Raw genomic sequence first — 22,962 nt, 5'->3', positions numbered from 1 at the left:
AATTATATATATATATATATATATATATATATATATATATATATATCCAGAAAAGTTATACCCTTGAATTCCTCTCCTTCATATATCCTCCTTTAGTCTGTTTGTGTATATGTACATAGGACTCTGTATAAGTTATTATGTCCAGTTGTGTTTTACATATGGGTTCCACATATGGGAGAAAATGTGCACAGCTTGTCCCCTGAGCTTGGCTTACCTCACTTAACATGAGTTATTATTCTAGGTCCTTCCATTTCACAGCAAATGACATAATTTTATTCATTTTAAGGGATGAGTAAAATTCCATTGTGTATGTGTACCACAGTTTTTTGATCCACTCATCTATTGTAGGGCATATGGGCTGTTTCCATAACTTGGCTATTGTGAATGGTGCAGCAATGAACATGGATATATGCAAATGTCTTTACCATATGCTGACTTATAATGTTCTGGATGGATGCCCAGGATTGATATGGCTGGATCACAGGAAAGATCTATGTTTAGTTTCTTTGAGGAACCTTCAAACTGCCCTCCAGAATGGTTGTACTAGTTTACATTCCTACCAACAGTGCAATAGGGTTCATCTCCCCCCACATCCCTGCCAGCATTTGTTATTGTTAGAATTCACAAATTTGGTCAGTCAACTGGGATGAGATGGAATCTCAATGTTGTTTGGATTTGCATTTTCTTTATAGCCAGAGATGTTGAGCATTTTATTGTGTGTTTATTGGCCACTCTTACTTCTTCTGAGAAGTCTCTGTTTAGTTCCTTTGTCCACTTATTGATTGGTTTATTCACTTTAGGGGAGAGTTAATTTCTTGAGCTCCTTATATATTGTGGATATTAGGCCTTTGTCATGTGTATAGCTGGTAAAGAACTCTTCCCAGTCTTTTGGCTGCCTTTCCAGTTTTGTAATTATGTCCTTCGCTATGCAGAAATATTTTAGTTTTATGTAATCCCATTTGTCAAGTGTCTCTCCTACTTGCTGTGTATGATATTTTGAAGCAATAATCATTAGCCTCGTGGACTAAGAGAAAAGATGGAGCCAGTCAAAATTCAATGGACAAGTAGATATTCTTGCAGATATTATCTGTTGTAGTATTTTGTGTAAGGTTGCAGCAGGCTTTGTGCAAGATTGTGTTTTGGGCAGTCTTTGTGATAGTATCTAAATATTGTATGTGAGAACCCTTCATCATCCCTAGATTTATATGTATATAAATTTCATTTTGTCAAAATCCACATAAACCACTCGGATTTGACAACTTCCACATTTTCTCACCTGAATAAGATAATTTCTCTGAAGCCATCTCTGCCCTTCAACCATCCTGGAGTTGGGGTTTGATCATTCCTCATTGCCAGGATGGACGTGTCCTGCTTGCTCCCAGGGGGACATGATTGATGGCCAGGAGTTAGTGTCAAAACTTACACAGCAATGTTTGAGCAGATAAGAAGGAGAAGGGGGCTGGGAATGTGGCTTAGTGGTAGAGTGCTTGCCTCATATACATGAAGGGTTCAATTCCTCAGCACCACATATATAGAAAATGGCCAGAAGTGGCGCTGTGGCTTAAGTGCTAGCCTTGAGCAAAAAGAAGCCAGGGACAGTGCTCAGGCCCTGAGTTCAAGCCTCAGGACTGGCAAAAAAAAAAAAAAGGGAGATGTAAGTGAGCTTCTGAGACTAAATTTATCCATATTCCATTGCTAAATTCAACTTTATGTGTTTGGCAGGTGATAGCTATCAGCTCAAAGCTCTGGGCCAGCATTATTTTTTAGGAGTTTCTGTAGAATGTCATTTTTCAGTATGAACAAAAAGCAGCAAGTTCAGCACAAGATGGAAATCTGACTAGGAAGAAAAAGGCAGTAACAAAACAGATGTCATGAAACAGATGAAAGGTGTCTTGTTGCCTCTCTTCTGTGGAGTGACTAAAAGATTAAGATGGTGGTACCTATTTCCAAATACGCTGATGCTTCTAATTGTCTCCTACCATAAAGAGAACACATCCCTACTGAACATATGCAAACAACAATATTGCAACTATAAAAATCAATAAAAAATACTCCTGAGTAGGAGTTTGGAGGAACCAAGTAGTGTTTCCATTCTTGCTTACAAAAGTATATCTTGTAAAACTCCTATAGCTATAGATTACTTAGGAAGTTTCCTTAGGTCTAGAAAACAAAAACCTTTACGAGTCCATAAACTCCTAAGAGATGTAATGAACTCTAAGTATTATCAGCTAATTCAGACTGTGTAATTTTTGTTCTGTTAGTTTTTTTTTTTGTTGTTTGTTTGTTTGTTTTTTATAGTACTGCACTCTGCCATTTGAGAACAGGACCCTGTGCTTTGCTAGACAGGGTCTCTACTATTTAAGCCACACCCCCAGTCCTTTCTTACTTTAGTTATTTTTGGAAGAGGGTTTCACATTTTGGCAAGGATTGGTCTAATGCCTAATGCCTCCCCCAAGGCTTGACTTTTCAGGTTTATACTACCACACTCAACTTATTTGTTGAGATGAGATCTCACTGACTTTTTGCCTGGATTGTCCTTGAGCCACGATCCTCCCAATTTTTGCCTCTTACCCTAGCTGGGGTCACTGCACATGGCCCAGTTTGATATCCATTAAGCAACTTTCTTTTGCCAGTCCTGGGCCTTGGACTCAGGACCTGAGCACTCTCCCTGGCTTCTTTTTGCTCAAGGCTAGCCCTCTGCCACTTGAGCCACAGTGCCACTTCTGGCCATTTTCTATATATGTGATGCGGGGGAATCGAACCCAGGGCTTACATGTATATGAGGCAAGCACTCTTGCCACTAGGCCATATCCCCAGCCCCTCCATTAAGCAATTTTAGAACTCCATCAATTAGTCCATTAGAGCTTTGTGAGTTTTTATTTCATCCATTATTCTTAAAACTATTAGAAAACTATGCTCAAGAGTATTGTTAGAGTCTTCCCCATAAGCCTGGTTGCAAATGTTTTCAGAAAAGAATCAAAACTAGATAATAAAAGTCTTAGTTTAAATTTTGATTGTAGTTAAGCAACTGACAAGGAAGTTCAGTTATTTTCGTTGTTCATGCCATGATTAAGCTGTTCATAACTCACAGTGACCCTAAGACTTCTATGAATCTTATCATCTTTAGAACATTCACATTAATACCATATTCATATAAATATACCATAAAGAAAATTGAGCAGCATTTTATTATTTCACAATGTTTTCCATAATACCCATAATCAGTAGGCCTGATTACCTTCTTATTATCTGTACAATCTGAGAAATTTGAGGATGTCAAAGGGCCCAAGTGGAAAGTCTCACAGTCCAAAAGTCTTAATTTAGAACTTTGATCCAGAGAAAGCCCGCCAAATATGTCAAAGGTTTAAAACTTCCTATCTAAAATGGGATGACACATCATTGTGAAACAATACTTACACATTTAACCAGCCTGATTTAACCACGGTTATAAGGTAGTTATAAAAGTTAGAAAGTGGTTAAAAGGTTTTAAATAAAAATATTTTTAAAACAACTCTTTTAAGGTTCACTTTAACTCAGTAATCAAATACTAAATAGAACAACAACAAAAAAACACAAGAAATTATCTTCACACAAAACAAGATCTGTGTATTGAGTCTGGTAACCCACAAATAAAGAAAATGTTTGTCTATGACATTGCTTCTGCTGATTGAGGCTTGTTCCAACCACCTGGAGGTCTAACCTGATGCAAAGGGCCTTAAGTATGGATAGACACCCAAAAAGTCTGTGTGTTTTTTTTGGGGGGGGGGCAGTCCTGGGGCTTGAACTCAGGGCCTGAGCACTGTCCCTGGCTTCTTTTTGCTCAAGGCTAGCACTCTACCACTTGAGCCACAGGGCCACTTCCGGCCCTTTCTATATATGTGGTGCTGAGGAATCAAACTCAGGGCTTTATGTGTATGAGGCAAGCACTCTACCAGTAGGCCACATTCCCAGCCCAAAAGTCTGTGTTTAAGTCATGTGTGTGCATTCTATTATGTAAGCATAAAAATAAGTGGTACTGTAAAGCTGCTTTTAAGTATTGACTACTTACTTGGGTCTACAATGGAAAAAGCAGGAGGACAGCTTGTCATCCAAGCCTTCTCCATTTTATATCCATGTCCTTTTCTCCAAGCCATTTTCTCCTGCACTCACTTTACAGCCATCCTGGAATCCAGCAAAGATTAGAGCACTAGCCAGGTATCAATGCCTTGTTTCTCCTAACCAGGCTGCCCTGTCTTAATAATAAAGTGGTGCAACTTCTACAGAACCCCTCTCAATGCAAGGACTAAAAAATGACCATCTGATCACACTTTTGTCTGGGACCACTGATCTTGGCTTCCTTCCATCCCCCTCCCCCCAATTCTTTTTTTTTTTTTTTGCCAGTCCTGGGCCTTGGACTCAGGGCCTGAGCACTGTCCCTGGCTTCTTTTTGCTCAAGGCTAGCACTCTGCCACTTGAGCCACAGCACCACTTCTGGCCATTTTCTATATATGTGGTGCTGGGGAATTGAACCCAGGGCTTCCTGTATATGAGGCAAGCGCTCTTGCCACTAGGCCATATCCCCAGCCCTCCCCCCAATTCTTTGTCCATTCAAACCTACAACTCATGTCTGTACCTAGAGATGACTGATGAGGAGCTATAGTAATATCATTCTGTGTCTGCCTGTACCATGTAACAAGTTTCCTTTCTCTACCCTTCGCCAAGTCTCTTCATTTGGCAGACAGTAGCCTGCAAGTGGACAGAACTGACATGAACTCCAGGCATTAGGCCTCAGGTTTAATCATTACAAAGACATTTCATTTTTGTTCTACCAACGAAGTTAAAATCAGTTTATTTAGCAAAGGTTTAAGTTATGTGACTCAAAAGTCATTTTAGGATACTTATTGTATTATTACCCACTATAGTATTATTAACATAATAACTTACAGTTAGCCTGAGTATTCATCTATCTGGAAGCCAAGTTAAACAGAATTCTTCAGGAGATTTGTTTTTTACCATTGAGATACATTATACATTCACACATTTATAATAAACATAAACACATATGCAAGATCTTACAACTTTTGTTTTAGAATATTAGTCAAGACAAAAAAATAGCTCGATGCTGGTAGCACATGCCTGCAATCCTAGCTACTTAGGCAGATGAGATCTGCGGATCTGCCAGCTCAGGAAGAGAAATCTATGAGACTCTTATCTCAATAAACTACCAGAAAAGCAGGAAGTGGAACTGTAGCTTCAGTGGTAGAACACTAGCCTTCAGCAAAAGAAGCTCAGGGACAGCACCTAGACCCTGAGTTCAAGCCCATGAACCAGCACTAAAATTAACCAATCAACTTACCAGTTTTAAAAGTTGAATGTGAATTATATTTCTGGTAAATTGGAATAAATGAAAGACATCTGTTCATAGTTTGTTTCTTAAAAGTCTCTTTTGCCTTTTTTTGTTTTTTTCTTTTTTGTTTTCCGCCTCAGATGAAATTAAGGGTTCACTCTTACATGTTTACACTTTGGACTAGACTGACCAAAGCAATCTTGAAAATTATCTTTGTTGTTTGTTTTCTAGTCTGGTTTGCTTGTCTAATCAACACAGGCAAGGAACACTTTTGGAAACTTTGGGGAATAAATTACTTGCAGTCCTTTGCTTTTGCTTTTCCTCCCTGAGATGGCACACAGAGCATTAATAGATAAATGATGGGTGGGTGGGTGACAGTTGATAGATAGATGATAGATAATATTAAATAGAAAGTATAGAAAATTATCATATACCATCCTCAGTTACATCCTGTATGCAGTTGCTTCTGTCATTGATATCTTGCATAAATATGGCACTTTTTTTTTTTTTACAATTGATGAGCCAGTATTGATTTTGTGTGTGTGTTTGCTTGTCCTGGGACTTGAACTCAGGGCCTGAGCACTCATCTATTCCCATCACTTCATTCATCCCAATGTCCCTTGCAAGTACTGATCTTTTCAATGTCTCCATAGCTTTGCCTTTTTAAGATGTCATAAAAGCTGGGCGCCTGCGACTCACATCTGTAATCCTAGCTACTTAGGAGGCTGAGATGTCAGGATCACAGTTCAAAGCTAGCTTGGGCAGGAAAGCCTGGGAGACTCTTATCTCCAATTAGCCACCAGAAAATTGTAAGTAGAGCTGTGGCTAAAAGTGGTAGAGTGCTGGCCTTGAGTGAAAGAGCTCAGGAACCACACCCAGGACCTGAGTTCAAGCCCCAGGACTGACACACCCCTACCCCCCCAAACTCTGTCCAAAGAAAGATGTCACATGGTTTTAGTCATATAGTATATCACCTATTAGATTGGCTTCCTTGGCATAAAAATATACATTAAGGTTGTTCTGTGTGCATCTGTGATAGCTCATTTCCGTTTTTTTTTTTGTTTTTTGTTTTTTTTTGCTTTTTAGTACTACTCCAGTGTATGGGTGTGCCACTGCTTATCCATTTCTCTATGGAAGGCATCTTGGTTGCTTCTACACTTCGGCAGTGATGAGTAAAGATCTTATAAACATTAGTTTACAGGCATCTGTGTGCACAGAAGTTGTCAATGCATTTAAATAAATACCAAGGTGGGTGATTGCTTGATCACATAGAAGCCACAGTTGTTTTCTAACATGCTTGTTGTGCCTTTTGCCAACCTATGAGCGATGAATTCCTGTTGCTTTATATTACCACCAACATTTGGTATTGTTAATGTTTTTCGATTTTTGCTATTTAATGTGTGTTTTGCTTCTTGTTGTCATTTTATTTTTTAAACCCTGATGACATATGTTATTGAATATTTGTATGCTCATTTGCCACTGTTATGGTTTACATTTTAACTGTTTCTCAGAGACTCTTGGGTAAAAGCCTTGGTTACCAGTGGATGGGAAGTGGAGGTGCTGGGAGATGGTAGGAACTTTAAGAAGTGGAATATGATAGAAGGAAATGGCTTGAGAACAGCCCAGGCAGAAAGTTAACGAGATTCTGCCTCAAAAAAGCAAGCTAAGTGTGGTAGTGCTGCTTGCTTGTAATTCCAGCTATTCAAGAGGCAGAGGTAGAGCCTGGGGCCAGCCTGAGCAAAGTAGGAGACCCTATCTGAAAAACAAGCTAAAGCAAAAAGGGCTGGGGTGTAACTCAAGTGGGAAGCCTTGAGTTTAAAAGAAAATTGTTAATGAACTCACCATAAATGTCCCCCAGTGGCCACCATGTTAAAAGCTTGGTGTCCAGCTTGGCTCTGTTGGGAGATGGTAGAAATTTTAAGAGGTGGGACTAGCTGTGGCTCAAGTGGCAGAGTGCTAGCCTTGAGCAAAAGGAAGCCAGGAACAGTGCCCAGGCCCTGAGTCCAAGGCCCAAGACTGGCCAAAAAAAAAAAAATTAACGACAAAGATATGTGATATAGCATGTACATTTTTACTATGGGTTGTAATGAATGAAATTTGTAAAACATGAGGTAGTCAAACTTCACAATGACTCAGGGCTACAAGAGCAAGCATGCCAGAAAACAAGGTAGAGTTTTTGTGATCTGTGGGGACCCAGCCTCTGACACATACAGCATCACTTCTGCTGTACTGACTGACACAGTCACAGCTCACACATGTGGAAGGGAGAGGATGTAGGTTTCATGTCAGTGGCAGAGTGGCCAAGACTTTACAGCTACATTTTAAAGCCACTACAATCAGTTTTACATGGTGGGCTAAGGACAGTGCTCTGTGTATTTATCCTGTCTGGGGCTGTAGTGTTTCTTGAATATTAGGCTTGGTCAATTTTGAGTAATTTGTAGTTGTGGCTTCAAACACACCTGGTCAGTGCTGCTGTTAAGACTGTCATGTTGTGATTTTCCAAGCCTGGTCTTAGAACCATGACATGAGACAGAAAACAGATCATATGCAGACTTGGAGCAGAGCTTACATTTGACCATTCCATAAACAGATGCTCCCCACCCCTCCTAGCAAAGGATTCTTCTGACTTCTGTAATGGAGAAGTCAGCTGCCTTTCCTTATATAGCAACACAACACTCCATTGCTTTTGCCCATTAAAGATTTACCTTGCTACCAGTTGTTGGAATGAGGATCATGTTCTCACAGATGATCAGTTTCTCAGTTGTTTTCACAGGTGAAGAGTCTTGTGTTTGCTAAGCAAGTGCTCATCTCCTTGAACTGTGCCTCCTGCCCTTTTTGTAGCTTGAGTTAATTTTTCAGACAGGGTCTCATACTGTTTGCCCAGGCTGGTCTTGAACTGTGATCCTCCCAACATCTACCTCTTAAATAGCTAGGATTACAGGTATGAACCACCATATCTAGCCACTTATTGTTGGGGACAGCTGTGCCTTTAAGAGGCCATAGTTGGCTTTAGCTTGTCCCCTCCCCTTCCATCTGTAACAGGAAGAGAAGCCCCCGCCCCTGGGGGGCAAACACATGCATGCCATCATGGCGGGGACTTCTACAGAGACCCAGCTCTTGGGGGGCTGTAATCCCCGCCCACAGGGGAAGGTTCATGACATCATCTGATGGGCATCCCAGTCAGCCAATCAGTCAGTCACCCCAAGTCCTTCCCCTTCTGCCTTTGTCATTGTAATAAATCCTTCTCCCCGCCCTCTGGGCAGTGGAGACCCTTTCAACCTTCAACCTGTCTCCCTGGGATTCTCTTCCTGCGTCAGACACCTGAGGGGGGATTTCATCATTTCTCCTCAACTCAGCAAAGTCCACAAAGATACGCCTTATTCCTTCTGCCGGTGGGAGGGGTAGGGCTGAGTGTCTTTCATAATTTAGGTTCAGGCATTCCCCAGGGAGATAGGGGGAAGGGGGTCCTAGAGACTCCAACATTTGGGCATCTCCTCCGGAGAAGTGAGGAGAAGGGATCCTTGAGGTCCCGACAACTTATCTCTATAATTCATCTACAAGCCAGGCATCAGAGGCTCACATCTATAATCCTAGCTACTCAAGAGGCTGAGATCTGAGGATCACAGTTTAAAGCCAGCCTGGGCAGAAAAGTCCATGAGATGCTTATGCCACGTAACCACCAAAAAGCTAGAGATGGAGAAGCAGAAATGTGGTTCGAGTGGTAGAGTACCATTCTTGAGCAAAAAAGCTAAGGAACAGCATCCAGGCCCTGAATTCAGGCTCTACTATTGGTGAGTGCGTATACACACACACAGACACACACAATTCACCTACTAAAAGAACCCTTAAAACCTAAAAAGAAATTTAAGTTTTAATAGTGATCATGCTTTTATATTTTCTTGTGTTATATATGTCTGAATCTTCTGCAGTAAGCCTGTGATACATTCATAAATACAGTATGGACAAATACAACCTATTCAATAAAGTGATCTAAAATTTCAAAGAATGAATTTAGTATTGTTTATGGGGAAAATGATTCACATAATATTACCAAACACTACAATTTGACCTCGAATCTTCCATGTCAACAACAGACTAATAAATGTGTTACAATTTACAAGTCTTCTTCTGGGAACCACCCAAGTGTTTGTGGAAGAAGCATAGAATTTGTTCCCATGCATCTATCTGGGCCTTAGAGTGAGCCCTGACTTCCCCACCCCACATTACAGCTTTCTTTAGTAATAGGTGCAGGGATGCTGGGCACATGGGGAAGTAAGGAGGCTCAATGTAGTGCCCAGTCCCAGGATAGGAGATGATCTGGGGTTTTTCCTTTCCATGAGCCTGTAGCCGGTCAGAGGCGGTTTGGGCATATAACTCGCTCCTCCAGTTATGATCGTCCTGGCCAACAATGAAGAGGATGGGCCCCTGGGCCTTCTCTATTGGAATCATACTGGGGTTGTTATACCCTCCTATAAGATCATTCCGTGTATCCAGGATGTCCAGAATGCCTGAGAAAGCCATCTTAGTTCTCCTCAGGTCATGGCCTAATGGTGGGATCTTAGTCTGCTTGTATTGTATGGTTCTGTTTGCACTGAAGCAAGAGCCATTGATGGCAACTGTGGCTGAGACATTCTTCAAGAATGAGGCCATTGAGAGACAAATATCAGCTCCCAGAGAAATGCCTAAAAGTCCAATTCCTGGGCCCTTTACCTGGAAGAAAAGAAAAAGAGTGAGTTGTTCACATTCACTAAAGGGAGTTTTTCCAAGTACTAAATATTTGCCTAAACACAGAGCAAACAAATCATACTTGCTGTCTAATTTACTAATTGGTTAAAAATGTTCCTGAAGGATCGTCTAGTAGAAAAGACTGAGCCATAGCAACTGTCAAGTTCAGAGCCTCATTCCAAGTGAAACAGATCTTTGTCTTTATATGACTTGATAGTCAACCATGTGGAATCAAGCTCTATTCCAAGATGTGAAACATTCATCAGCCCCAATCCAAATATATTGGCAAATGATTAATCTCAAGAAAACAAAGCAAGATGTCAGAGTCCACTTCAGGAGTTCTTAACCTTGAAGGCTAAGAAGGAACATTCTGATCAAAATGTGAAAACATACTCTGATGCCCGAAAATTAAACAGTAAAAACAAATGCAGCAGTGGTACTTAACTATGGGAGACACCATGTTGAAAATTAGCAACTAGTGAGTGGGGACAGGGACAGGACAGAAAAACTGGGAGAGAGCCAAGAAAGGTGTGACACTATCCAAAAAGAAATGTACTCATTATCTGACTTATGAAACATACATTAAAATATATTTAAAATATTCAAATGTATTTTTAAAAAGCAAGCATGCAAAGATGATGAGGAGCTCAATTTGTATTACAAATTCCCCGGGCTGGGAATATGGCCTAGTGGTAGAGTGCTTGCCTCGTATACATGAGGCCCTAGGTTCGATTCCTCAGCACCACATATATAGAAAAAAAGCCAGAAGTGGCGCTGTGGCTCAAGTGGCAGAGTGCTAGCCTTGAGCAAAGAGAAGCCAGGGACAGTGCTCAGGCCCTGAGTCCAAGGCCCAGGACTGGCAAAAGAAAAAAAAAAGAGAGAGAGAAATCCCAATGTCACTAAGTGAGATTTGGCATCGATTTTACAATTAATTCTACAGCAAGTATCCATTTGATAGAGGGAAATATTAGACACATGAAACTAAGGAAATCGCCAAAAGAAACATATGGGAAAAAAGTAAGAGGGCAGCTTTAGTGCACCTGGTACAAGTGACACCCTCTATGGAGAGATTCCTAGAGACTGATTAAATAAAAGGCAGGAGGCATACCTGGGGGTGCTGAAGCATGTAGCACATGGCTTCTTCAAAGTAGTCCACCAATAAGCAGTTATAATCCTTAGGGAGATCTTCAAAGTTAGAAAAAGCTACAGCCAAGGTGGCAAAGCCATGGCCAGCCAGAAGGCTAGCTCGATATTCCAATAGGCCCCCTCCAAGACCAAACACGTCAATGATCCCTGGGAAGGGTCCATGGCCTAAAAAGAAAAGGGGGGTGTATTATAAAGGAAGCATTATACAACTTAAAGAATCTACATTTTGGGGCTGGGGATATGGCCTAGTGGCAAGAGTGCTTGCCTCTTATACATGAAGCTCTGGGTTCAATTCCCCAGCACCACATATACAGAAAATGGCCAGAAGTGGCGCTGTGGCTCAAGTGGCAGAGTGCTAGCCTTGAGCAAAAAGAAGCCAGGGACAGTGCTCAGGCCTTGAGTCCAAGCCTCAGGACTGTCAAAAAAAAAAAAAAAAAAAAAAAGAATCTACATTCTAGGCTGGGAATATGACCTAGTGGTAAGAGTGCTTGCCTCGTATACATGAAGCCCTGGGTTCAATTCTCCAGCACCACATATATAGAAAAGGCCAGAAGTATCTCTGTGGCTCTCTGTGGCTCAAGTGGCAGAGTGCTAGACTTGAGCAAAAAGAAGCCAGGGACAGTGCTCAGGCCCTGAGTCCAAGCCCCAGGACTGGCAAAAAAAAAAAAAAAAAAAAAAGGAATCTACATTCTGGGTAGACACTTTTTTTTTTTTTTTTTTGCTAGTCCTGGGTTCCAAGACCTGGGTGCTGTCCTGAGCTTTTTTTGCTCAAGTCTAGTGCGCTACCATTTGAGCTACAGCACCACTTCTGGATTTTAAAAATATTCATTCATTCACTTATGCCAGTCCTCAGGCTTGAACTCTGGGCCTCAGTGCTGTCCCAGAGCTCCTTTCATTCAAGGCTAGCACTCTACCACTTGAGCCACAATGCCACTTCTGGTTTTTTCTGATTTAATTGGAGTCTCACAGACTTTCCTGCCTGAAATGGCTTTGAACTGTAATTCTCAGATCTCAGCCTCCTGAGCAGATAGGATTATAAGCACGAGCCACCTGTGTTTGGCTACTTTTCTAAATTATTTATCGAGTTTCTATGGATCAAAGGTAAGAAGACAGTATCTCCAGATCACTACTAAGAGTGCCTTAGAGGGAGAAAAATCCAAAACAAGGGGAACTTCGCATTGATGATTTAACCCTGTCCATAACTCTAGGAGTTATCTGCCAGGTTTGAAGAAGCCTTAGTTATTGCAAGGGAGAGTGGTAAAAGCTTTTGTTAAGGAATTATCACAGAGGGCGATGTTTCAAGTGACAGGCATTCACAGGTCCTCCAGTCACAGGTGGAGGACTGGACCTAGAAGAATTTGAAAGAAAGGTGCATGTTGTGCTGCCTCTGTCCCAGAGCCTGTCCCCATCTCTCCACCACCACCACCGGGGTGTGTGTGTGTGTGTGTGTGTGTGTGTGTGTGTGTGACCACCACCACCGGGGTGTGTGTGTGTGTGTGTGTGTGTGTGTGTATAGACATTCCAGATGTCTATGTAGGAGGAAAGAAAACTGAAACAATGGAGTTGGCTTTTGATGAGGAAGGCAGCAAGGTCTGAAGTATGACAGAAATGGGTGAAGAAGTGACCCAATGTGCCAGATCACCACAGAAGGCCATAGTGTCTCCTTGGCTGTCATCATTTCACCTCACCATGCCTGCTGCTGCTGGGAGGCAGTGAATAATAAATAGCAAAGTGAACCTTTTGTCAACCACAGAGTAATGGTACTCACTTCGTTGGGATGCTATTATTAAATGAGATAATATAAGCAAATGATACTGTACAGAGCCTAACAACCAAACCCTTCAAACTGATTGAGCAGCCATTGACGTTGTCTACGTGGAAGCTGCCAATCCCAGATCCCCCGCGAGGGCAGAGGCGCCGAACCCAGCAGGGGCACCACGGGGAGACCAGCGGTGGCAAACTCAACTTCACAAGTCCTAGCTCACCTGGCGGCAGGAAGAGCGTGGCCCGCACCCGGCCCTCGCGCACCGGCACCCGCCGCACCCCGGCCGCCATGAAGTGCCGCTCGTGCACCGCGCGCGCCAGCACCCGCCCGCCCTCGGGCCCGGCGGACTCCTGGGGCTCGTGGGGCTCGCGGTCGTCCAGCACCTCCAGCTCCACCTGCAAGGGCGTCTGCACGTCCCGCTTGACCAGGCGCCAGAAGGGCCTGTCGGGCTGCATGGCCCACAGCAGCCCCATGGGCTCGAGCCCCGCGAAGCTGCCGCCCAGCGCGGGCGCGCGCTGCAGGTCCAGCTGGCCGCGGGCGTCGGCGCGGTAGCGCGCGTGGGCCCGGAAGAGCGCGCCCTTCTCGTCGCGCAGGGACGCGCGCAGCGCCACGGGCTGCTCGGGGGCCAGGCCGCGCACGGCGATGCGCACGGGCTCGTCCCAGCACACGCGGCCCGCGGGCTCCACGATCACCCGGGGCGCCGCCATGCCGGACTCGAAGCCAGGGAACCGCAGCCTTTCCCGGCTCGTGGCGAGCGCTCCACGTGGGTCCCAGCCCCGGACTGGGGAGCGCGGGGAGGCCGGGCGACCCGGGAGGCGTCGGGCTGTTTCGGTTCCGCAGGCCTCGGCCGGGAACTGGCCTGGCGGGGCGATTGGAGGCCGGCTCGGGGCGCGGGGCGGCGCGGGGGCGGTCCCAGGGCCTGCTGGGGAAGCCGAGCCCCTGCGGGAAGAGGATGCGCGGCCTCTCACCGCCCTCCACGTGTTAGAGTGAGAACTACTGAGTGATCTATTAGTGATGACGCCAGATGCCAGCCCAGCGCCTCCATGGATTGAGGAATAGTTAAGATAAATAAATAAAATTTTCTAGTGGCCTGGTACTGGAGGCTCACGCCTGTAATCCCATCTACTTAGGAGGCTGATGTCTGAGGAACACAGTTCGAAGCCAGTTTGGGGGGGGGGGGGGAGGACAGAAAGTCCGTGAAACTCATCTCCCGCAAACTACTCAGAAAAAGCAGGGAGTGGCGCTGTGGCTCAAGTGGTAGAGCACTAGCATCGTGCGCAAAGAGGTTCAGGGACCAGGCCCTGAGTTCAAGCCGCTGGACCGCCCCCCCCCAAAAAAAAAATCTTCAGTGAAGTATAAGTTTGTCCTAGACTCTTGTGGCTGCCATGACAGAATGGCTGAGGTCAGGTAATTTATAAAGAACGCAAATTTACTTCTTAGGGTTCTGAAGTACAAGTTGAAGAGTCCATCTTTGGCAAGGGACTTCTTGCTGTATAACCAACCCTGTGGTGGAAGGATAAGGGAAACATACAAGAAAGGTTGGGGGGCAGTGGAGGAATATTTCAGTGGTAGTGTGCATGCTTACCATGGACAGGCTCAGGTTCAATCCCCAACACCCTCCCCCCCCTCCAAAAAAAAAAAAGCCTAACATAGAGGTGAGACCTAACATCTTTTTAGCAGGAACCCATTCCAGAGATGACTACTGGACTCCATCTGTAAGGGCCTCAAGGCTCTGTTCTCTTGACTTCATCTCTCAAATTAAGAGTCCTAAATCTCAATGTGGTAGCATTGGGGACTAATTGTCCAATGTACAAAGGTCATACTCAAAGCATAAACAATCCCCCCCCAAAGGTTGTAAACTCATGTGGACAGTTGAGTGAATTTTCTCAAGCTCAACATCCCCCACATATATACATGCATATTCATGTAAGCAAGCTCCAGAATCCAGGAAATGATCCATGCCAAGCTTCACAAAACTGCTCTTAAGCATTTTCTTCTTTCCCAAAGGTACTTGTGACATCACATTACTTCAATAAAGTACCTGAGGCGATTTACTTATAAACAAAAATGTTTATTTACCTCACAGCTCGGGAGGTTTAGTTCAAGATTTTGTAACCCCATTTCTTTGCGATTCTGGTAACACTAGGTGGCAATGGTGGGTTGTGCTTGTGCCAAATTTGCAAGCTTGAGAGTACACAGAGCCTGAGACATTGGCTTCCCACAGTCCCCTTCAAAGACACAGCCTGGATTAGCCCAGCTAGTCAACCTACGCCCTTGCTTCCAGCATGAGAAGGATTAAGTCAAGTCCGGAACATAGTACCCATGATGAGAAAGTTTATGCAGAAACAAATATGACAGACAAAAGATCACAAGGCATGGATGTGCCACATAAAGACAGCATCTTAGGTCCTCTTTTGCCATCATCAGCCTTCTGGGGTATAAGAGAATGACTGGTTACATGGAAGGAATTGGGAGGAAGGGTGTAAAAAGATATGCATAGTTAAAATAGTCTAAATCGCAGGCTGGTTTGGGGGTACAGGCAGGCAGTATGATAGTACATTGTTTCAGAATTGATCTTGTAAGGTCAAAGAGAAGGCAGAAAATAGATCTGGAGTCCCACTCCACCGGCCCAGGAGGCAGAGTCACTGCTAAGTTACATTTGGCCTTCAGTTTGGCTAGGCAAGTTAACAATCTTTTGTTGTAGAACTATTTGTGGAGCCACGTTGGGTAATCCGTAGGTAGGTGGAGTACTTAAAAAAAAAATCCTGGGGGGCTGGGGATATAGCCTAGTGGCAAGAGTGCCTGCCTCGGATACACGAGGCCCTAGGTTCGATTCCCCAGCACCACATATACAGAAAACGGCCAGAAGCGGCGCTGTGGCTCAAGTGGCGGAGTGCTAGCCTTGAGCGGGAAGAAGCCAGGGACAGTGCTCAGGCCCTGAGTCCAAGGCCCAGGACTGGCAAAAAAAAAATAAATAAAAAATAAATCCTGGGATCCCAGCACTGGTGGCGCCTCTAATCTTAGCTACTCAGTGGGCTGAGATCTGAGGATCATGGTTCAAAGCGAGCCCAGACAGGAAACTCCATGAGACCTATCTCCAATAAAGTACTCAAAAAAGCCAAAAATGGTACTGAGGCTCAGCTGGTAGAAGGCTGGCCTTGAGCCAAAGAAGCTCAGGGATAATACCCAGGCCCAGAGTTTCAAGCCCCAGGACACACACACACACACACACACACACACACACACACACACACACACACACATCCTGGGATATTTAATAACCTTGGTAGCCTCATTGGCTGATCACCTATAAGTTGGAAAGCTGAATTAAACAGCTTTGTCTCAGAGTCTCTGAGATCTTGTTACCCACTTTAGATTCCTAAGGTGCCTGGCTAATGGCTACCTACAGCACAAAGACCAGTAGCTACTTCTCAGAGATTCCACTACATCCCAACAGCCTCCTCCAAGGGACCAAGCTTTTATCACTAAACCTTTGAGAAACACTATCCATATTCAAACCATAGCACTTAAGTTTTCCTGTGTGTGTGTGTGTGTGTGTGAGAGAGAGAGAGAGAGAGAGAGAGAGAGAGAGAGAGAGAGAGAGACTGGGGCTTGAACTCAGGATCTTGAGGTCTTCACTTTTTCTGCTCAAGGCTAGCTAGCACTGTACCTTCCACTTGATATGTACTTCTACTTCTGGCTTTTTTTTTTCCTTTTTGGCCAGTCGTGCCTGAACTTCTTTTGCTCAAGGCTAGCACTCTGCCACAGTGCCCACTTCTGGCTTTTTTCTGTTTATGTGTTACTGAGGAATTGAACCTAGGGCTTCATGCATGCTAGGCAGGCAGTCTATCACTAAGCCACATTCCCAGCCCAACTTTTGGCTTTTTTTTGGTTAAGTCAGATAAGAGACTCTCAGATTTCTCCTCCTGGGCTGGCTTCAAACTTTGATCCTCAGATCTTTGCCTCCTGAGTAGCTAGAATTACAGGTTAGAGTCACCGGTACCAAGCTAAGTTTGTTTTTAAACTTCTATACTGTCTTAAGCATTTGCAGCTACATTAGTAAGTAGATAAATACCTAACCTCGACCCTTTTTGCTTAGGTTATTTTTCAAATAGGATCTCCATTTGTTTTTGTCTAGGCAGCCAGTTCTGATTGCAATCCTTCTATTTAAGCTTCCTACAAGGCGAGATGACAGGTAGTGGACTCCATACCTATGACTGTATCTAGCTACCTACCTATCTCCATCTCTATTTCCATCTCTGTTTATCTGACTAGATGTCTGCCAATCTGACTGCCTACCTGTCTGTCTGTCCCTCTGTCTATAATTGTAGTTTAGGTAGGTGTCTCTTGAACTTTTGGCCTTGAACTTCTAAACAACAATCATAAATTAAGGTATTCGTATTTTAAATACAATCGGAGCTTAAGAAATGTTTATTAAGTTTATTGTAAAGCTACTTCTACAAGTGATACAAATATCATTCTTATTTATTTTCATGTGTACCATTGTAAAATCATGTATTTAGTACATCTGTTGTTCTATAGCTATTTTCATTGTTGGTGGTGGTGGGGCTTGAACTCAGGGCTTGGGCACTGTAGCAGAGCTTCTTTTGCTCAAGGCTAGCATTCTATCTCTTGAGCCACAGCTCCACTTTGGCTTTTTCTGAGTAGTTTGTTAGAGATTGTTAGCATGCCCTTCTCCATTCTCACTGGATGTCCTCTATCTCAAGTCCTCGGCCCCACCCCCAAAAGCAGTTAATCTAGCTATTGGCCTTTCCACCCAGTTCTCTTCCCTAAGCTGCCTGTTATCTCTAGCCTGCAACTGCTGCCATAAGTCTTTTAAGTCCCACCACAATGGAATTCCCCGGTTTCATGTACTTCTCATACTCCACCAGTGCCCGACATGAACCAGAATGCAGAGCACCCCCTGCCCCTAGTGAAATTTCCTGCCTTTAGCTGCCCTGCTCTATATAACCACCCCCTTGCACAAAGGCAGGCTGCTACTCTCTCTTCCATGAGAGCTAGCCTGTCAGCCCTGCAGACAATAAACTCCTTTGCTGTCCACAAGGTCTTCTGGACTAAGACTTTCAGAGATAAGAGTCTCAAGGACTTTGCTTCCTTGGACTCAAACATCAATCCTTGGATATCAGCCTCCTGACTAGCTAGGATTCCAGGCATGAGCCATGGGGGTCCGACTTATTCTATCATATTTTGAGGGTCCATAGGTATAGGCAGGAACTTAACAAAATCTGTTGGCTAGGAGAACATTTATTCATCCACAGGATGCTATTAAAGAACTAAAAATGTGGGGCTGGGAATATGGCCTAGTGTCAAGAGTGTTTGCCTCGTATACATGAGGCCCTGAGCTCGATTCCTCAGCACCACATGTATAGAAAATGGTCAGAAGTGCTGTGGCTCAAGTGATAGAGTGGTAGCCTTGAGCAAAAAGTAGCCAGGGACAGTGCTCAGGCCCTGAGTCCATGGCACAGGACTGGCAAAAAAACCCAAAAAACTAAAAATGTATTTGCTTTAAAATTGTAAATATGTTTATATCTAATAGCTGTAACTTCCATTCTCAAAGGGGAAATTCAAACATGATTAGAGTTTTTCTACTGGAGGTGTTTCTTGGTATGGATGAGGACACTACAATGTGCAAATGCTTAAGTTCCTCACATAAAACAGTGCAACATTTTGGGCTAGGAATATGGCCTAGTGGCAAAGTGCTTGCCTCATATACATGAAGCCCTGGGTTCGGTTCCTCAGCACCACATATATAGACAAAGCAGGAAGTGGAGCTGTGGCTCAAGTGGTAGAGTGTTAGCCTTGAACAAAAAGAAGCCAGGGACAGTGCTCAGGCCCTGAGTTCAAGCCCCAGGACTGGCAAAAAAACCAAAACAAAACAGTGCAGCATTTTCATATAATCTCTACATTCTCCCACATGCTTTCATAGTTGTTGTTGGTTGTAGAGCTTGAACTTAGAGCTGGGTACTGACCCTCAGGTTTTTTCGCTCAAAGTTACCGCTTTATTACTTTGTTTTGTTTGGTTTGGCTTTTTGCCAGTCCTGGGCCTTAGACTCAGGGCCTGAGCACTGTCCCTGGGTTCTTTTTTTTTTTTTTTCTAGGCTAGCACTCTGCCACTTGAGCCACAGTGCCACTTTTGGCCATTTTCTATATGTGTGGTGCTGGGGAATGGAACCCAGGGCTCCATGTATACAAGGCATACAAGGCAAGCACTCTTGCCACTAAGCTGGGAATATGTTCCCAGCCCCCACTTGCAATTTTTTAACTTTCTTGCCCCAGCTGGCTTCAAAACAAGATCCTCAGATCTCAGCCTCCTGAGAAGCTAGGACAATAGGTGTGAGGCACCAGTACCCAGTTCTCCCATAAACATTAGACCTCCAGATTATTTCTTTTTTGTTTGTTTATGTGGTACTGAGGTATCAAACCCAGAGCCTCATGCATGCTAGGCAAGCACTCTACCACTAAGCCACATTCCCAGCCCCTCCAGATTATTTCTAACACCTACTACAATGCAATGCTATGAGATAGCTGTCACATCATATTGAGGAACCAGCCATACATGTTCAGAACAGGTACAATTTGTAATGTTTTAAATCTGTGGTTGTTTGGACCTACAGATCAATAGAACCTATGCATATGAAGAGGCAACTATGTTTGCTTAATTACACAGTAGGTGATCATTCATTTGTTAATTTTTCAGCTAGTAATTTTTACACTCTAGTTTTGAAGCAGGCACTGCTAATCAGTAGTGCTCACTTTTCCTTTCAGAACTAAACACTAGTCAGTTACACATTATACTAAAATAAGAGGCAGATTTTTTCTTACCTGTCAAATTTTCTATTAATTTTCCAAACTGAAAACACCTGTAATTTTTTTAATCTTGAAATTTACTTTTATTGGTGAATTCATTTTCACTATGATGAGGAAACACTTCTATCATTAAAAAGAAAAAATAATACACACACACTCACTAATAGTGGCAGCTATTCCCACGAGAGATCAGCATTGGAAATGTCAGTCACATAAAAATTACAGCCTTGCTGAAATTGTGTCCTCTGTGCCACCCAAGTGTCTGCGGAAGAAAGTCTGAAGTTGCTCCCACGCATCCATCTAGGCCATGACATGAGCCCTGGGGTCTCCTCCCCAGAGGAGACCTCCACCAAGTGATTAAAGTTAGCTCTACACAAGGGGAAGTAAGAGGGATCCATGTTGTGCCCTGCCTCAGGGTAAAGAATGATCTGGGGCTTTTTCTTCCCATGAGCCTCTAGGTGCTTAGAAGCCTCATTCACATAGTCCTTCCAAAGGACTATTCAGGGTATCCAGAGCATCCGCAATGCCATCTTCAGCTATCTTGAGTCGATTTCGGTTGAAGCCCAGAGGGGGCAAAGTCTCATCTTTGTAGCATAGGGTTCCCCCAGCATTGGCCACAGAGCCATTGATGATGATGGCGGCCGTGGTGCCTTTCAGGAAAGTAGCCATGGAGAGGCAGATTTGCCCCTCTCTGGAAGTCCCAAGCAGCCTAATTCCTGGGCCTTTGACCTATGACCTGGACAGAAAAAAATGAAGGAGAATGAGTCTGTAAGTAGTATAGTAGAGTGAGTAGTCTCCACCCTGAAAATCAGGTGGAACTGAGTGTGAATGTGGGCTTTACCAGTATTTTTAGCTTCAAAAAAGAGTATTAATTAAAAAAAATTTTCAAATAGCCAAGGCCATCTTCAAAATATATTACAAAGATGTAGTAATCAAAATAGCAGGGTATTGGCATAAATACAGACACATAGACCAATGGCACAAGATAGAAAAGTAAACTCAAGGAACTGTAGCCAAGTGATTTTTTTTTTTTTTATCAGTTGTGGGCTTGAACTCAGGGCCTGGGCACTGATCCTGAGCTCTACTACTAGCTATTCAGCTCAAGGCTAGCACTCTATCACTTGAGCCTCAGTGCCATTTCCAGTTTTCTGGTGGATAATTGGAGATTAAGAGTCTCAAGGACTTTCCTGCCCAAGCTGGCTTTGAACCATGATCCTCAGATCTCAGCCTCCTGAGAAGCTAGGATTATAGGTGTGAGCCACCAGTGGCCATTCCTGCATTAGTTTTGCCCAGTGTTGGGCTAGGTGCTGTGACTTGGGTGGAGTTCCTGTTGTAGACTCCTTGGATATTCTCTGTGCTGATCAATTGTTCTTAAACCAGTACCCTTGTGATAGATTCCTTCCCATGGTCTGTTTGACACTCATAATTGGAATCAACAGACCTTCTAAATATTGTGATGTCAAAAGCCAAGCTCACTCTCCTTAGAAGTATCTGGGAAGAAACTCAGGATTCTCAGGCAGTGTGTGAACATTCTGCGTCAAAGCTTTGATTTTCAAAATTACCATCAAAACACTCCAACTGAATCCACTTTTCTTTTATACCTGCCACCACAAATTCCAGATATTTATAACTAGAGTAGAATCTTAACATTAGCTCAGATGATTATTTTGTTTTTCTTCGCAACTGGGAAATATCAATTTGTATGTGATAATGAGATGATGTAACACTATTTATTTATTTTAGATGACAATGAATGTTATGGGGGGGGGTGCTGTACTAGGGTTTGAACTCATGGCCTCATGCTCTTGCTTGACTTTTTTTTTTCCCCCTCTCACAACTAGTGAGCCACATTTCCAATTCTGGATGTTTGCTAGTTAACTAGAATTAGGTGTCCCCCTATTTTTGTGTCCAGACTGGCTTGGAACCACGATCCTTGTATCTGAGCCTTCTTAGTAGCTAAGATCACAGGACCAGCAAGGGCGTCTGCACGTCCCGCTTGACCAGGCGCCAGAAGGGCCTGTCGGGCTGCATGGCCCACAGCAGCCCCATGGGCTCGAGCCCCGCGAAGCTGCCGCCCAGCGCGGGCGCGCGCTGCAGGTCCAGCTGGCCGCGGGTGTCGGCGCGGTAGCGCGCGTGGGCCCGGAAGAGCGCGCCCTTCTCGTCGCGCAGGGACGCGCGCAGCGCCACGGGCTGCTCGGGGGCCAGGCCGCGCACGGCGATGCGCACGGGCTCGTCCCAGCACACGCGGCCCGCGGGCTCCACGATCACCCGGGGCGCTCCCATCTCGACTGGAGCCCAACACGGGACGAGAGGTGGGAGTGGGAGGGGGTGGGATCAGCTCCATAAGCCCTTGTGCAGACTTGGCCCGCGGGGAAGTCGCCCTGGGGCGGGGGCACTCCAGCTGCTCCAGGGCTGCCTGGCTTCCCATAACTCAGGTCGCCCTGACCTGGCCTGACCTGGCCTGACCACAGATACCAATTGCTGTTCTCACCGCGCGGATTCCACCCCGCATCCTTGCAGGCCTTTTCCGCAGTCACCCTCCCTCACTGCTCGCCATCCTGATAGAGGCAGCCTCCTGACAGGAAACTTGTCCTTCCCTGGACGTGTGTGCTGTGCTTCATCGGGCCTAATGGCAGGAGTGGCCTTTGAGGACAGGATTGGGGACCGAGTCCTTCTGTTTATTGACTGGGAGCCGCTGTCCACAACTCCTTCTGAGGTTCATGGACTTTGTATTCTAGCAACTCTAGATTGAGATAACTGTGTTGAAATTGGTGTACAACGATGGCCGAGACACTGAGAGACCGGAAAGGATAGTTCAGGTTAGGCTCCTAAAGTGTCCCTGGTTCTCATGTCTCTTGCTAAGCCTTTCCTAGAGGCCACGCATGGAAATTGGAGTGGCTTCTGTTGCTTTTGTGATCAGACCACCTACATCAATAGCCTGGATCTCTCTCTCTCTCTCTCTCTCTCTCTCTCTCTCTCTCTCCCCTCCTTCCCCCCTCCCCATCTCTCCCCTTTCTCTCCTCTCCCCTCATTGGCTGGTGCTCTAGTAACGGAGCCACTCCCCCAACTGCAAGCTCCAGTGCCTTTAACAAGCTACCCAGTTAAAAGTTTGTTAGGAATATTAAGTGGAAAAAACACTGCCAAATTTGCCTGTGGCATCTATCCAGAGAGA

At 44.5% G+C, this 22,962-nt stretch overlaps 1 protein-coding gene and 1 pseudogene across 4 annotated transcripts in view; both read right to left on the bottom strand.

Moving 5' to 3' along the window:
- LOC125363408 (peroxisomal succinyl-coenzyme A thioesterase-like) overlaps positions 1-13,816 on the bottom strand; it is a 57,330-nt gene extending 43,514 nt beyond the window's left edge. Inside the window, exons 1-3 of one of the 4 annotated variants that reach the window (XM_048362600.1) lie at positions 13,183-13,801; positions 11,160-11,362; positions 9,202-10,036 (exon numbers count right to left, since the gene is read on the bottom strand). In XM_048362600.1, coding sequence (XP_048218557.1) covers positions 9,434-10,036; positions 11,160-11,362; positions 13,183-13,669 — 1,293 coding nt within the window. In that variant the 5' untranslated portion in view covers positions 13,670-13,801 and the 3' untranslated portion in view covers positions 9,202-9,433. Of the gene's footprint in view, positions 1-9,201; positions 10,037-11,159; positions 11,363-13,182 lie in introns of those variants that run through there. The other 3 variants (XM_048362604.1, XM_048362601.1, XM_048362599.1) reach the window with 3 other exon arrangements.
- Positions 13,817-20,009: 6,193 nt separating this feature from the next.
- Positions 20,010-22,073, bottom strand: LOC125363026 (annotated as a pseudogene).
- Positions 22,074-22,962: the final 889 nt, after the last annotated feature.

The sequence above is a fragment of the Perognathus longimembris genome, chromosome 14 (assembly GCF_023159225.1).
Source record: "Perognathus longimembris pacificus isolate PPM17 chromosome 14, ASM2315922v1, whole genome shotgun sequence".
Taxonomy (NCBI): domain Eukaryota; kingdom Metazoa; phylum Chordata; class Mammalia; order Rodentia; family Heteromyidae; genus Perognathus; species Perognathus longimembris.
The sequence above is the reverse complement of the archived record's forward strand: the minus strand, read 5'-3'. Positions and strand labels throughout refer to the sequence as shown.